Source organism: Psammomys obesus, unplaced genomic scaffold (assembly GCF_907164565.1).
Source record: "Psammomys obesus unplaced genomic scaffold, mPsaObe1.curated_primary_1811, whole genome shotgun sequence".
NCBI lineage: Eukaryota > Metazoa > Chordata > Mammalia > Rodentia > Muridae > Psammomys > Psammomys obesus.
In genome coordinates this window covers 15,728,817-15,744,220 of record NW_026585580.1, presented here as the reverse complement: position 1 = coordinate 15,744,220, position 15,404 = coordinate 15,728,817, and the positions used below count along the sequence as shown (strand labels likewise).

Sequence of the window (15,404 nt, the reverse complement as noted above, 5' to 3'; positions counted from 1 at the left end):
TGATCTGACTGTGGTGACCCATGTTGCAGAATAAACTATTTTTCCCTCGACCCTTAACCCTGCCCTTTGATTCCCCCCACCTCCCATCTGGATTCTTGTGTCCTTGCTCAGTGCCCCTTAGGCCTTTGTGGGAAATGCCGGCAAACCTGTCCATATGAGATACTAAATGCAGGCTTGTGAGGTTTAAAGCATTTTCTTCTTGTGGTGTTTGTATTTCTTACAGGGGTGAAGACATCTTAAGCCAGAGGACTGATTCTCTAGTTCTGGAATTTCAGTCATCAGCCAGCAGATGCAGGAGGTATAATTTTGGGGGGGACCTCCTCAGAAGCCTGCCTGCTCATTGTGCATAAGGCCACTGCATTCATCACCCCAGTCCTGTGTGCGGTTGGCTTGGCCTGGCTGCGGGTGGCCTGCATGGCATGTGTGGAGGTCTCTGTTGGAAGGCTGGCGCCCTCGGTGCCGGAGGGGAGCCAGGGGCATGCGACGCGAGGACCTCCCTTTCCTCCACATGCCGGGAGAAGTTCATCTAAAAGCTAGAGGCTGATAACGCAGAGTCCTCCTGCTGTTGGAAGCCCACTCCATGCCTCTGTCTCATCCATCATGTGTCCTCCGTCCCCTGACGTGTGAAAGCCACGGAGTGTTTGCAGAAGCCAGGGCTCCGAAGGACAAGCTCCCACCAGCAGCATAGGGCAGTCAGGGCCTCTTCCTTGGACCTGGAGGCTGCTTCTGTGAATGAGCATGTAGGGTGTCCCCACGCCCTGTCACCTCAGCCTTGCTCAGAAACTGTGATGTTGGAAGGATGAGCCTCCCTGTTGGTAGATTTTTTTTTTTTTTTTTAAACGTAAGAACACTGGTTAGGCTCCCAGACCTAATAACTTTGGGTAATGTACTAAGGATGAATTAAAATGCTAATGGCCTCCTTGCTCTGTATATTTTAGCATTCCCTAATTTTAAATTTAAATTAAATGCCTCAGGGGCAGGAGCAGCCTTGCCAGAAGTGTGTATAGAGTCGCTGTACAGACACTGACTTTAAAGCTCTGTCCTGGCCGCACAGGCTGAACAGGGATGAGGAGTACTTTGTAATCACTGTGGGGTTTGTGCCTCCCATGGCCACATGACACAAATTCTACAGGGAGCTATTTGACCAATTACTGTTTTCACAAAGTTGTTTTGAACCCACAGATCCTTTGATTTGTAACCACATTTTAATATCATTACCCTGGACTTGGTCTTGACTTAGCGAGCATTGCGCCCTCTTGTTTTGACCTCACCGCACTACCCCGAGACATCCCTACCTCAGGACGAACACACAGGGGTGAAGAGCTTGAGGGGCTTTTTGTCAACTCCTCTCTGGGTCTGGGAGAACTTTAGTTAATAGGTAGCTGTCTTGGCTCCTAGCTCAGCCCTCTGCTCCCTAGACCAAGCAGACATGCTAAACAAAATGGCGACTAGGTTGCTGTCATTGTTTGCTTCTGCTAGGAAAGGAGGGCAGGGCCAGCTTTTCAGGATGTGTGCTTTTCCGATGGGTAGCTGTGTGTCTACCCTGGGCCAGTGGGCCCAGAAAGACTGGGGCTTTTCCTCTCAGCACTAACAGAGTCACTTTCTTATCACTGGTTGAATTAGCCTTTTTATTTTTGTCTTATGAGGGGAATGGCACGCTCCATTTTTTCCTTCACACTTCTGGTTGTTTGGCGTCTGGTTTTTGGGTGAAAAGATAATAATTTTCTTCAACCAGAGGCTGAGTTCCTGATGCCATTGATGTAATTCAGTCTCCATCCTTTCTTTCCCTTTGCTGCCTGCTCCCCTTCCTCCTGTCACATTTTTTTATGGTTAGGAGGAGTGATGGTGTCAAATATATCAGAAGGAGGAATTGATTCACTAGTCATCTGACGACTTGACTGATTAACAGAGATCAGGAGGAGGCTCATAACTGTGAAACCCACTGCAGCATGGAGTTTTAACAGCTCTTTGGGGAGCTAGTTAATGATGGAATCTACAGAAACACAGACATACCACACACAAAAAAGATCCCAACCAGGAGCAATCCCATATAACACTCAGAGGCACTGTCACTTGAGGAAGTAGGCTCATAATTTCTATTTACACAACGAGGTAATTACTGCGGGCCCAAGTGGGGAGGGCCTCCCCCTCCCCCGGTCTCTGTCGAAGTTGCTTACACAGTTTCTCCCTGACACCTCAGGCAGGGGTCTGGTTCTGGTTGGAACTTGTCCTGAGGATTTTCCCTCCGGAGGAGTGACTCTCAGACATGGGACTCAATTGGCCTGGCTTTAGTCTCATCGCTGTTCTTGTCCTTGCCGTTTGTCCGTCTAAGCAGGTGTCTGCCTTCAGATGTACCCTACTTTGGGCGTGGCCTTTTAATGCTTGGGGTTGTTCTCTCTCTTCTCCTGGTGCAGCGTCTATGAACCAGACAGGAATGCGTTACGGAGGAAAGAACGAGAAAGAAGAAGTCAGGAAACGCAGCAGGACGGTGGCAGCTTTAGTTCCAGTTACTCCCTCTTCAGTGAACCTTACAAGGTAGATGATGGCTTTCAGTTGGTCACCTTCCTTCTTAGCCGCTGGGACTGTCCCGGGAAGGAGCCGACAGGAAACTCTGCCTCATTTTAGGTCTGTTTAGACTGGGAAGGTAGCCCTGCTGCTGTGATGTCATGTGTCGTGGGCTTCACACCCCTAAATTTTGGTGTCTAGCTCACACAGCTCATCAGTGAAATGACACTGAGACCTAGTTGCTATGACTTTGAAGAACAGTTCAGATGTCATCTCCTTGGTTTTAAAGTTAATGGTATCTGTAACATTTTTTGAGCTCTTAAGCACTATTCAAAAGAGCTTAGGTTGTATATGTGATGTGTGTGGAGCATGCTAGGATCAAGCAAGGCACCTGTTAGGGCTAATGAAATTGGGGTTGTTGGGATGGCTCAGTGGGGGAGGGACCGGCTACTGAGGCCGAAGACCTGAGTTGATTCCTTAAATCCAAATGGTGGAAGAAGAGAAGCAAATTTTTCAAGTTGTCTCCCCTCCCTTTCTCTTCCCCCACTCCCCTTAACACACACACACACACACACACACACACACACACACACACACACTCCATAAAATACTTGTAAAAAAAGAAGTTGTAAAATCACTTTTCATTGAAAGCAAAGACCAGCTGCTGAGACACGCCTGATGTGGTTTTCATCAACAACACAGGCCCCCATCTATCCCAAAGTGAGGTGTTTTCCAAGAGCGCACTCATGTTTCAGCATCCATGTGACGTGGACACATGTCACGTGTTTAGAGAAGTACACACGTTTGGTCTCCTGTCACTTCTCAGTTCGCTCTGCTCCCACTCGCCTCACAAGATGCGTTTCTGGCGGGAATAGCTCCTCGTTTAGAATCTGGAGGCAAACCTACTCTGAGCCAGATCTAAATCTTCAAGGGACGTTTTCAGTCGTTCTTCAGAATGACAGTAAACTAATCCTACAAAGACTTAACCAAAAACCGTGTTGTGACATTGTAAGAGTAAATTTTCTGATTTCCAGCTTACATATACATATAAGATAAACATATGTATAAATAAATAATAAATACGTTTGGCTGCAGCACAGTACACCAAGGACAGCTTTCTGTTTAATACACCCTAAAGCTCTCCGTCACAAACTTCCAGTTCTTGAGCAGCGCAGAGGCAAGCAGAAGCCATAAGGACTTCACTTCTGTCTCTCAGTTCTCATCTGAGCGTATCAGCCTGGGCCCTGCGACCAACCCCACAGGCACCTGCCCACCGTTTCCCGTCTTGCCGCTAACAGTAGCATGCCTGTTTTTTTCTTTCTCCAGACTAACAAGGGGGATGAGCTCTCCAACCGGATCCAGAACACGTTAGGAAATTACGACGAAATGAAAGACTTTTTAACCGATAGATCCAACCAGAGTCACCTCGTTGGCGTGCCCAAGCCGGGTGTGCCGCAGACTCCCGTGAATAACAAGATAGATGAGCACTTTGTGCCAGACTCAAGAGCCCAGCCCCAGCCCTCGTCGGTCTGTAGCACCACGCCTTCCACACCCGCAGGAGGCCCTGTGCCGCAGGGCAAGAGGGGCGCTGTGGGCTGGCAGAAGGCTGGCCACCCACCGTCAGATGGCCAGCCGAGAGCAGGTAAGGAGGGGCTTAAGGCAGTTGGTTTGCACCATTCTCCCAGAACCACAGTGAAAAGCCTGTGCACTGTATGGGGGGGGGGCCCTCATCCTCCCCCTCCCCCTCACTACCTTCTTCTTCCCACTCAGCACAACAGGGCTCTCTCAGGACCTTGCTTGGAGACGGGGTCGGCAGACAGCAGACAAGGGCCAAGCAAGTGTGCAACCTGGAGGCAGGTCTTCAGACCCAGGAGAGGCCACCTGCCATGGCAGCCAAGCACGGCAGCAGCGGACACTGTGTTCAGAGCTTTCCTCCGTCCCTGGCTTCAAAACCCAGCCTGGTCCAGCAGAAACCCACCGCCTACGTGCGGCCGATGGATGGCCAAGACCAGGCGCCTGATGAATCTCCCAAGCTTAAGTCGTCCACAGAAACTGGTTTGCACTGCACATCCTACAGAGGGGTCCCAGCCAGTAAGCCAGAGTCGGCCAGGGCCAAGGCCAAGCTTGCCAAGTTCAGCATCCCCAAGCAAGGAGAGGTGAGTCCATCTCAGGCCAGTAACGGACCGCTCGGGGGCAGCCTGACTTGAAAATGCCGTCTTTATGTTTCCACCCCTGCCAGCTCCCCGGTGGTGTGGCGAGAGTCGTGGCACGCAAGCAAGCTACAATTTTTAAAAATTTCAACGTTGTTATAACAGGATTGTCTTATATACCGAGAACGTATTTGTGTGTGTGTGCGCGCGCATGTGTAGGAATTACCTAGGGATGGACTGCCTCCTTCCATTGAGTTCATGGGAGTTTTCATGAACAAGATGGTATTGGCTGAGATATATAACAGCAGTATAAGCTACTTCAAAGGCTGCAATTCAGCTTCCAAGGAGGCAGAATTTTTCTAGAAAAATAGTTCAGAACTCTTGACATTTTTATCAATTTTGAAAAATTTTACGATAAACTTCTTAAAGGAGTTTGAATTTGTGTAGTGAGTAAGTAGGAGCTCGTAAAGTACTGAATCGGTGTTGAATCTGGCTGGTATTCCACTATATTAGACATCACACCCACCTTTTAAGTCTCGGGGCTCAGAGCTGGTCATAGCAAACAGGATTCTTCCTTGGGCTTTCCTGTTAGGCTCTATGAACATATTCTCAGAGTGAAGTGTTTCAGCTCGTACTCTTCCTGGTTTGCATTTTGATTTTGTCCTACCACATTTGTTCATCTCGAAGTGTGTGGAGCGGCTGCGCTGAGTGTGAGGATTCTAAACAAGCCTGTCACTCGACAGGTCGTAGGAAACGCAGTGACTGGCTGCTTGAGTCTGGATGGAAGACAATCTTTTTAAAGCAGCATGTCTCATACCATCTTCCAAATTGATGCTAGCTGCCGAGAGCACACGGAGAGGAATTACGAGTGTGCGTGCTTGCTTTGTTGTCTCCCTCTGATACAGCGTGGAGGCTGAAATAGCCCTTCTCTAACTCCACTCTTAGGAGCCGCTAGGTCGTTTTTCCCTTTGACACGCTCTTCTTTAAAGATGGAATAATGATGTGATCAGAGTGTTCTTTGCATCTTAATTCAATTTAATAACCAAAGGAAACAAAGGATTTGACGTTTCCTGTTGTGTTTATGACAAGGCTGAGTGTAGCGTTTTCTGTGCTATCACTTCAGAGCTCCCCATGGACCATTTGGGAGATAGCCTTGTTACCTTTGGAGACTGTCTGCACTCCAGGAGGTGTTGACTAAGGTTTTAATTAGGAAACATGACGGTGTGCGCATCAGTAGCTTCTTTTGATTACACATTCATGATGTATTTTCACAATTAGGAAGCAGGAATCATTAGGAATGATGAAAGCAAAATGTAATTTTCCCAAGCATGTTTTAAAAATTCATTTTTATTTCTTAAATTGTGTGTATGTGTGTGTTTGTGTGTGTATGTGTGTATGCGTGCCCATGGAGATGAGAGGTGTTGGATACCTGGGGCCTGGGCTTATAGGTGGCTACAGCCCCCTGACATGGATGTTGAGAATCAGACTTTAGGATAGCAACACCTGTTCTCAGCAGCTAAGCCAACTCTCTAGCCCTGGGCGTGCATTTGAAAAAGTTTGTAGAAAACACACCGGTACCACCATGTCAAACTGCATTCCTCATCCTCTGTAGTTTTTGTCATTTGCATCAAAAATGATCTCTGTTGGCAAAGGAAGTCTAGCTTGTCCTTGAACAGTGGTGCCAACTTATGTCACCAACAGGGTTCCTGGGAGTTTTCCTTTCAGTTGATTCCTTGTTAAGGTGGTGCACCGCAGCCACCTCAGTGTCTCAGGTAACTATTTCCTCACTTAGAGTCCAGGGAGGTGTAGTTCGTTCTGGTTCAGAGCACTGAGGTGTGTTTTCCGTACCCAGTGCAGGATGAAGGAGGTGCTCGATGGGCTGTCAGTTGTCTGGGCATTGTCCTGATGCATTCTGAGCGTCCTAGATTGGGGGCAGTGTGTACTGTACTGGCTTGGCGATTTTACAGCAAAAGGGTCGTGCCTGAGAGGGACACATGCTGTGAGACCTCAGAGTGACGCGGGAAAAACGTATCGTCACTCCCACGCACAGCACTGGGAACTGTCTGCTGCCCCCTCACATTCTGTCCTGAGTGTGCAGCAGAGGCCAGGAGTACGTTTATAGAGAAGGCACAACCTGGAGTGTTGTTTAAGACGGAGGGGATTCAGTCCTTACGTCAGCTAAAAGCTTTGCATGTTAGGAAATACATAACTTGATTCTTAAAACGCGTCTGCTTATGAAGTCCGCCGCCACAGTAAGAAATGGATTCATTCAAAATAGTGTCTGCGTGTCAATTTTCTTGCCCTTCAGACTACAAGACATTTTAAACCTATATTCCAAGAGGTTAATAAACGCCCTTTGGGAGGTTGGTACAATAAGTCAGTAGTTTTAGACCATTCGAATAAAATCCACAACAACAACATAAAACTGAATTTATCAGCTACATTTTTAATTTTGAAAGACTATAGGCTTTTATACTTTTATTTTTTGGAGTAAATAACAATCTGACATAGCAGGTAATTAAAAACTTCGTGTGTGTGTATGTGTGTGTGTGTATGTGTGTGTGTGTGTGTACCTTAAAAAAATAATGCACTGTTAGTAGCACTTATTTCTAGTAAGACAGGGAAAGTGTTTTCTAGGAAATGAATAGAAAGTGACCAGGAGATAACTTGTGTTCCTCAACTACTTGAGTTTGTTAGCTGTAGAACAAGACTTAGCACATTGTGAGGCATCCAGAGTCTGAAAGAAGCGTTAGGGGTGACTGACATTAGAGTGTGTAAGTGTGCACGACATGCAAAGAGCTGTTTGGCATTGTGTAGGAACACACCCAAGAGAGTCAGCTGGTGGCTGGCTGCCGTGAAACTTGAGAGACTAACATCCACGGTGTGATCTCTGCCTTCAGGATATCTGTCCTTCTGAGTGGAGTAAATTGGGCACTTAGCTTTTAATTTGCAGTTTATCCCACAGTCAAAACTAACCTTCAAGGTGGCCTCCCGGTCCCAAGCCCTGTCTTTCCCCTTTGCCATCCTTGTAGTGGAACAAGGCTCGTTACTTGTTTTGACGTGGAGAAACTGACTCTCTTTCGTCAAGTCTTTGCTGTTTCCTTTAACATGACTTCCACAGAGGGTTATTTGTTGTAATTCTTTACTCTTCAGCAATGGGTGATTAGTGTAGAAAAATGTAGCTCGGTTTGATGCGGAAGTTCCAGGCCTCAGGAGAATCCTTAACCAGTCCGCCTGCCTCTCAGCTGCTTCACCCTAGCTCGCTTTGGGGTTTAATGAAAAACATATTTTGTTGTTGTAGCTGAGCCTCCTACTCTTGACACCCCTCATTAAGAAAGCCTCCCCTAGAGTGCCTGCTGGGAGGTGTCTGCTGTTAGGCGAGAGGCAGGGCCTTAGGGAATGGCTGAAGCATTCTAGAACATCACAGGGCAAAGATTTTCCAGTTGAAGTGAGTTATTTTTGTACACACACACACACACAATTGCCTGTTAACATTATTCCAGGGTTAGCTTTTGGGGACTATTAAGGCAGAAGTGCAGATATAGCTTGTGTTGAATTTGCAGTCTTTATAAAACCTGTAACTATATAAATATATCATCAAGGCCCTTCCTGGGCACTGGGTATGGGGAAACCTAAGTGCGCCTAGTTTTAAGGTCTTCCAGTCTCTGACTCAATGGGGTAATGTAGGAATTTTATCAAATAACAACTTTTCATTTGGGAAAGTACTCCATTTCAGACTCAAATTTAGTACCTGTGTACGCACTGGGGGTAGGGGTAGGCAGATGCACTGTGGAGCCTCGGAACGGTGGACTGTGCTTGCCTGTAGGTTGAAGAATCTGAAGAACGAGTATTAACACAGGCCCCACTTGGTAGGTGTCCCCACAGACTGTGCAGACCACCTTTCTGAAGTTTTCAGTACCTGCAGTAGTGTTCTAAAACCTCTACCTCTTCCTGCTCCTTTAGTCAAGGGCAGTGACTTGAATATCCTGCACAGACCTCTGATGACTGGGATGGGAACATACATGAAATCCAATGTGTGAATATGTAATATATATTCACATATGTAACGTGTAATGTATATGTAATACACAGGACAAAGCCAGCCCTGTCACCCATAGCTTTGTTGGTCTGGAAAGAGGTCTGAGTGTCAGTTGACAGACTGTGTTCTGAGCCTTAGTTGTGATTGGCTGTTCATCTACAAGAATAAATGTTTGGCTGATCAGATTTTCTTTGTTAAAATGTGCACTGAAATAGTTTAAGATGTATTGATTAAACATAGCATTTTCATGACCAGCTTTTTCTGAAAATCACCATTTATATATCACAAGTAAGAGTAGAAAAATGAAATGCCAGATTCTACAAAATAGCTTCCCAGAAAAGCAATTAACTGATTCTGTTCCAAGTTCACAGAACATAAATGATGGAGGCTTCCTCTTTCCTGTCACTCTTGGTTACCTTTGTATGAAAATGGATTTCTTCCAAATGAAAGTCGGCACCAGCCTGTCGGGCAAAAAGGCATCTGCAAAAACAGAGTGTATATTACATCTTCACGCCAGTCGGGATTTCTTAATTACATTTGAGATGTATAATGTTTTCAAATCAAAGTATGCTGTCATGTTGTTCCTGAAGAAGTGAGGGGCTGTGTGGAGCCAGGAATCTCAGTTTCCTTAATCTGTTGTAGCCTCATCCTTCGAGTCATTCTCACCTCCACTCTCCATTCCCCGTGGCAGAAGGAGGCAGGTCCTGTGGGACTTAGTGGCTTAACAACAGCACCATATGTAACGCTCTGTACTTCCTCATGTCCAAATCCTGTACATGCACAGCCTCCGCCCCCCGAGAGTGTTCACACCGTGCACAGCCTCCGTCCCCCTAGAGTATTCACACCATGCACATCCTCCGACCCCCGAAAGTGTTCACACCGTGCACGTGCACAGCCTCCGCCCCCGGAGAACAAGTTCTTTCTTGACCCACAGAGGGTCAGAGGGTGAGAGTCAAATGCTCATACGCATCATGAGCGTGCCTGCTTTCCTCGTCCCACCTGGGTTATTCTGAAGGTCATAGTGGATGCTAGCACATAGGAATACTTCTGGGTTTGTTTTTTTTTTTTTATCCCCTTTTAATCAGTGGATCCTAAAAGATACTTAACTCAAAATGACTTTGGTTTTTATAATCCTTGATTCCTCATATGGAGGTGTCCTTGCCTCCTGGGGCCTTCAGATTGAGATTAGAAAGCCAAGTTTTCTAGCCTGCAAGTGGGAAACCACTTCTGAGCAGAAGAAAGTCAGGCCCAGCAGGAGGTTATTAGCAAGCCTGCTCTGTCTTCCCCGTCTCTTTTCTGTCTTCCTGTAAAGTTTCCTCCCTCAGAAAACATCTGGAAGGACTACAGGCTTCTCTTAAACCCCAGCCCTGTGCACGTGCTGATTCCAAACCTGGGGCTAATCAGCAGTCTGAGGCCTCTGCGTTTGGTGTCACCAGACAGTCCTAAGAGAGAGGACGTGGGCTCCCCCCTCCAGTGGGTCTCTCCACTGAGATGGAGACAGGGTGGGCAGGGCTTGGAGACTAGCAAGAACTGTCGCAGGTGTGCGTTGAGTATGAACAATGACACTCAGTTTCTACCTATGAGGACTAGAGAAAATGGCGGAGTGGTGAGAGCAAGAGAACACTGTAAACCCCGGCAGACGCTAGCTTTATTAGTGATACAGAGTAAAGGGGAAAGTAGAAAACAGCAGGATTGTGTTTACGTCTCATGTCCTCCGGGAGGGAAGGAAGGAATGAGCCAGAAGGGAGAATTCTGAGAAAGGTGGGGGGGGGGGTGTCCTTACTTGCTAGAAAATAACCAACATCATGATGACTCCTGAGAGTTGCCGGGTTGCTATGATAAAGCCCCAGTGACACGATTCTTCCTTGTGTAATGGTGAGCCCCCTCCTGGGATAATATTCCCAAACCTGGGATCATATTTGCTGGCTCTTGGTGTGTTTTCTTGTGTAGTGTTTTGCCAGCAAGCTTTCTTTGAGCGTATGTGAAGTCTAGAAGCCATGAGCTCTGGGTGGAGGAGAATTAAAGCGCCCAGGCGGTGGGCTCTCACTGGTTGGAGCATGGGAGGTCCAGCATCTGAAAGAGCACGTTTAACTGGATGCTGATCGTCCGCGTGCTCACCGGGCACTAGCAGTGCCTTCGTGGGAGATGGAGAGGCTCTCTCTGGTGCCCTCCCATAGCTGCATGCCCGTGTGACCCTGCTGGCCGCCCCTCCACCCTGCACAGTTCCGGCTTGCACTAAGGTCCGATCCCGGGTGCAGGGTGCCTTCACCACTGCTGTCCAAGCCCCCCTTTCTGCCGATACTGTCTGGCTTTGAGAGTGAGGAGCGAGCGTGGCTGACAGGGCTGCTGGTGACCCCGTGACAGGGTCTCGAGCAACCCGTTCAGTAGCTGCTGCGCAGTGTAACAGTGACCGAGCAGGCTGAGCTTCGGGGAAACCCCAGAAGGAAGGACGCCTTATAATTATAAGTAGTAATTGCTAGCTTTAGTGGCTTCCCGTTTGCACACCTGGCACACCAACTGATGGTTTGACAGCCAGCCCACACCTGGCACGGAAACTGATGGGAAGCTCATGAACCCACTAGGGTGGGCGGTCACCAGGGCGGGGGTGTGTGTGTGTGTGTCTGAGTGTGTGTTCTTGAGGATGGTCTGTGCTCTAGGCACAGGTGGGAGTGGGAGTGAGGCTATAGGATGAGGAAGGTGCTGGGGGGGGGGAGGCACACTTTCCAGGCCTCTATAGCATTGGTTACATTGAAACACTTAGCACACCCCTGTGCCTCTAGGAACACGCCCCACCCCTTTTCTGTGCACACTCTTCGATGCTTGCCACTATTCCTATTTCAGTGTTTCACAACTGGCCAGCATTTGTGGGCTGAGTGCTGAAGCATTCTTTGAGACACAGTAAACGGTCGGCCCTTGTCTGTGCAACAGATAAACAGTAGCAAATAGAGAAGTGTATACACTCTTCATTTGTCTGTTTAACCCTGACAACAAACACGATTGGCCTCTACCACTGTGACCTTGGCACCCTGGAGACAGCACTTCAGCGGCGGAGGGTCCCTGTGTCCCCAGGGACATGTGATGTCACGTCTGTGTCACCCCACTGGAGCTTACTGTGGCTCACGGGAGCCCCCAGCCTCTTGGGGCTGCCTCCCCAGCTGCCGGCTAAGGCTCACGCAGGCCAGTCTTTCAAGACCTCGGCCTTAGCTTCACTCTCGTGCTCGGGTTTCGGCATCGCTGGCCACCTTTGGTTGTGACCGTCTGTCGAACGGGCCTTTGCTCTGTCCCTTTGGGCAGCCTCCACACCGGGTCACGCCGTTCTCGCAGATGATAATAAAGAGCATTTGCACTCAGAGGTCCGGAGCGGCCCTCCCTGCTTCATGACAGCCAGTTGAGCTGATTACTCCCTTAAACTTTCTGTTTCAGCCATTTTTGTTACGATTGATGTAGGTAGCGGAGAGAGGGGAGAGCAGAGCGGGGTGAGGGGGTTTGGGTGGGCACGTGGAGGGGGAGGGTGGGGAGCAGGGTGGTCAATCAAGGGCAGTGGGGAGATGATGGGGTTCTGAGTGCTCCTGCCTAAGTTCCTGGCCTCTGAATTAGGCAGCTCACAACCATCTGTTACCCCAGCCCCAGGCCAGCCAGTGCCCTCTTCTGACCTCCTGGGCATCTGCGTGAGTGTGTGTACTAAGGGGCCTGATGGGAAGACCCCAGGACAAGGAGCGTGCCACACAGAGCGCGGGGACACACCTCCGCACGGTGGGATGGCGGGAGAGCGGTAGCTGGAGTGGGAGAAGAGGAGAACTGTGGGGACCGATGTCTCGGAGGTCCCTCAGGCTGCAGGAAGGACCTCGGCTTTGCTGTGACCGAAAACTTGGGCGCCGCTGAACGGTGCATCCCGGAGGAGGTGCGCCCTGATCTAATCGGGGTCTGTAGCACGTGCAGGCTGGGAGGCGACGGGAAGTTGCACCGATATACAGGTGCTTTACTACTGTATGTGTGACCAAAATACCCAGTAGGAAGAAATGGCAGGAGATGTGTGTATGTGTGTGTGTGTGTGTGTGTGTGTGTGTATCTATTTTCTTGCTGAGTCAAACCAAGGGAGCAAAGAATTCCTTGGTTCCTGGTTTGAGAGGATGCTGGCGGCCTAGCTGCTTAGTTGGGAGGCTCTGGGCTGGGAAGCAGGGAGCAGAGCCCCGAACCAGGGTCGTGCTGTAGAAGGTCAGCTGAGGCGACCCCACTTCCAGCACTCAAGACCTGCCTCTTAGACCTCGCAGCTCTCAGTGCATGGACAGCCCCTGGGGACCAGGTGCCCAGAAGAAGCTCCGGTGGGCAGAGCCTCACGTGCTGGTGGTGGGGTGCTGAGAGGGACGGGTGGGCCTGGGAGTGATTAGGAGGCGGGCCAGTGCAGGCTGCTGACAGCCATGGCAGGGAGGACGGAGGGCAGGGATGACCTCTGCTGAGAGGACCAAAGGCGCACAGGTGACAGGTGGGCCAGAGAACCAGGGATCGGCTCTGCCTGAATTTGAGATGTCATTAGTCTCGCAGGCAATGCAGGCATGGGATAGCCCGCTCCCACAGGCGCAGAGCCACTGGGGAAGGGAGCCTCTTGCGGGCCGGGATGCAGACTTGGAGCTGCCGGGTCCACTTGCTGTCACCCAGAGACAGGGTGAGACCGACTTCTCTCTGGGAGACAGAGGAAGAAGTCCACATGAGCAGAGGGAGCCCTGTCAGCAGAAGAGATGGCAGGAAGGAAGGCCCCAGACTGCTGCTGCCCTGACGCCGCAGGAGAATGTGAAGTATCGTGTGCGCCATGATGCTGCAGTTCCTGACAGGGAAGTCCAGCTAGCTGGCCACAGTCCCAGGTTCCTAAGACAGGTGGGAGACAGGACTCAGAAATTTTACTTGCGAATTGTTCTTTTTGCCAAGTTTAGAAAAGCTTTTAGAAAATACTGCCTTAGTTGTGAAAATTTACATAACATTAGGAACACAGAGATGAATAAAATGAATTTATTACAGTCTAGAAAAGCACACACAAAGCATTTTGGGATAAGTCTTTCTGATTTTTTTAAAAGTGCTAATGTTCTTTAAATTGAATTGAGAAGATGATGTGTGTGGTTGTTCCCATGTTTATTTTCCTAGCTATCATAAATGCTCCATCCCCGGTCACTGGGCAGCCTGGCATTGTTCGGTGTATGGCTTTCAGCAGCTACGTCTCATGTAGTTGGACAACTTCAGTGGGCTTGTCTTAGAATTTACTCACTCTATAATGTCTTCAAGAACCATTTTCAAACCACTTTAAGTATTTCAAAGCGTTTTCTTGAATATGAATTATTCTATAAAGAGTGACAAGTGAATTTTGTGTATTTATTTATAATTTATTCCTAAGAAACAGCCTCAGCCACCTAACTTGTAATTCTGAAATGAGGAAATGGTTAGCAAATGTAGATTTCTGATCATGCCTTTTACCCATTTTTCTTTTGAAATATTTGTAAGTTTTTCCCCTTATCTTAAAAATATTGAAATATGCCGGTTCGTGAAGGCAGTGCAATCCTTTAATCTCAGCACTCAGGAGGCAGAGGGCAGAGGCAGGAGAACCTCTGAGTTCTAGGCCAGCCTGGTGTACAAAGCAAATTCCAGGACAGCCAGGGCTACACAGAGAGACCCTGTCTCAAAAATATAACACAAAGAACCACAAAAAAAGACTTAGAATATTTACCAAAATATATCTCAATATTAAGCAATATTTGAAACACGAAGAGCCTTTTCGGCCTGCAGGCCTGTCCTTTATTGAGCGCACACACTCTGCTTTGCCTCAAGACTCTAAGGGAGTCTCGAATCACGGTTGCCTCTTTCTACTCCTCTCTGTTCTGAGCTGTGATTTTTCTCTGTGGCTTTCAGTCACCTTTTGAAGCCTTTCCTGTTGGCCCGTGATCCCATTTTCAGTCTCTATTCTGTTTTCTGATGTTCCTGAATTTGAAAAATTGGTTCATCTTAATTTTTACACTAGTTCTTAAATCAGTTTTGTAAGTTATGAAACAATTTATCATGTGATTATATAGTTTTGTGCTTTATTTAAAAAAAAAACGCCTCTTCATGAATACATGAATCATTTTTCTATTAACTTACAAGAGTATAATTGTGGTCTCTGTTTTAATTGTAAGATTAATATATCAGCATAATTCACTTCTCATGAAAAAGAACGAAAACCAAATGTCATTTCACTTGTTTGGTTTTAGTTACTTTTTAAGGAGTGCTTTTTGGCACCCCAAATCCTTAGGAAGTGGCCGCTCTGTTTATTGCACATGTAGTAGGATGGGAAGCTGGTCCGTGTCATGAATTCCGTGTCAGTGGCTTAAGTCAAAGAATACGGTGCCCATCACTGAAGGCTGAGGTGTTGTACTTTTGCCTGTGGCTGAAGGCTGAGGTGTTGTACTTTTGCCCGTCGCTGAAGACTGGTGTGTTGTACTGACATCCTGCCTCGGATCTGGGGTCTCTTTACTAGATTACTATCCCTCGTGTAGAGGATGACCCCTCTCTTTTCCACTGGGGTGCAGTTTGATGGCTCTGTACATCCACACATTATCAATGACACAGTCCGAGTGGCCGGCATACACTTTAAGCTTGCGTGGTGACACTATTTCCAGTTTTTTCCTTGTACCTGGAAATAGTGCACTGGTGTTAACGTAGCCACTCCACTGTGTTAGAATACCAGC

The 15,404-nt window shown here is 48.1% G+C and overlaps 1 protein-coding gene across 5 annotated transcripts in view; it reads left to right on the top strand.

Moving 5' to 3' along the window:
* Positions 1-15,404, top strand: part of Aff3 (ALF transcription elongation factor 3) — a 434,549-nt gene that overhangs the window by 82,883 nt on the left and 336,262 nt on the right. For all 5 annotated transcript variants that reach the window (XM_055607315.1, XM_055607298.1, XM_055607308.1 and 2 more), the window contains exons 2-5: positions 224-298; positions 2,415-2,535; positions 3,832-4,147; positions 4,276-4,661. In XM_055607315.1, coding sequence (XP_055463290.1) covers positions 224-298; positions 2,415-2,535; positions 3,832-4,147; positions 4,276-4,661 — 898 coding nt within the window. The remainder of the gene's footprint in view (positions 1-223; positions 299-2,414; positions 2,536-3,831; positions 4,148-4,275; positions 4,662-15,404) is intronic.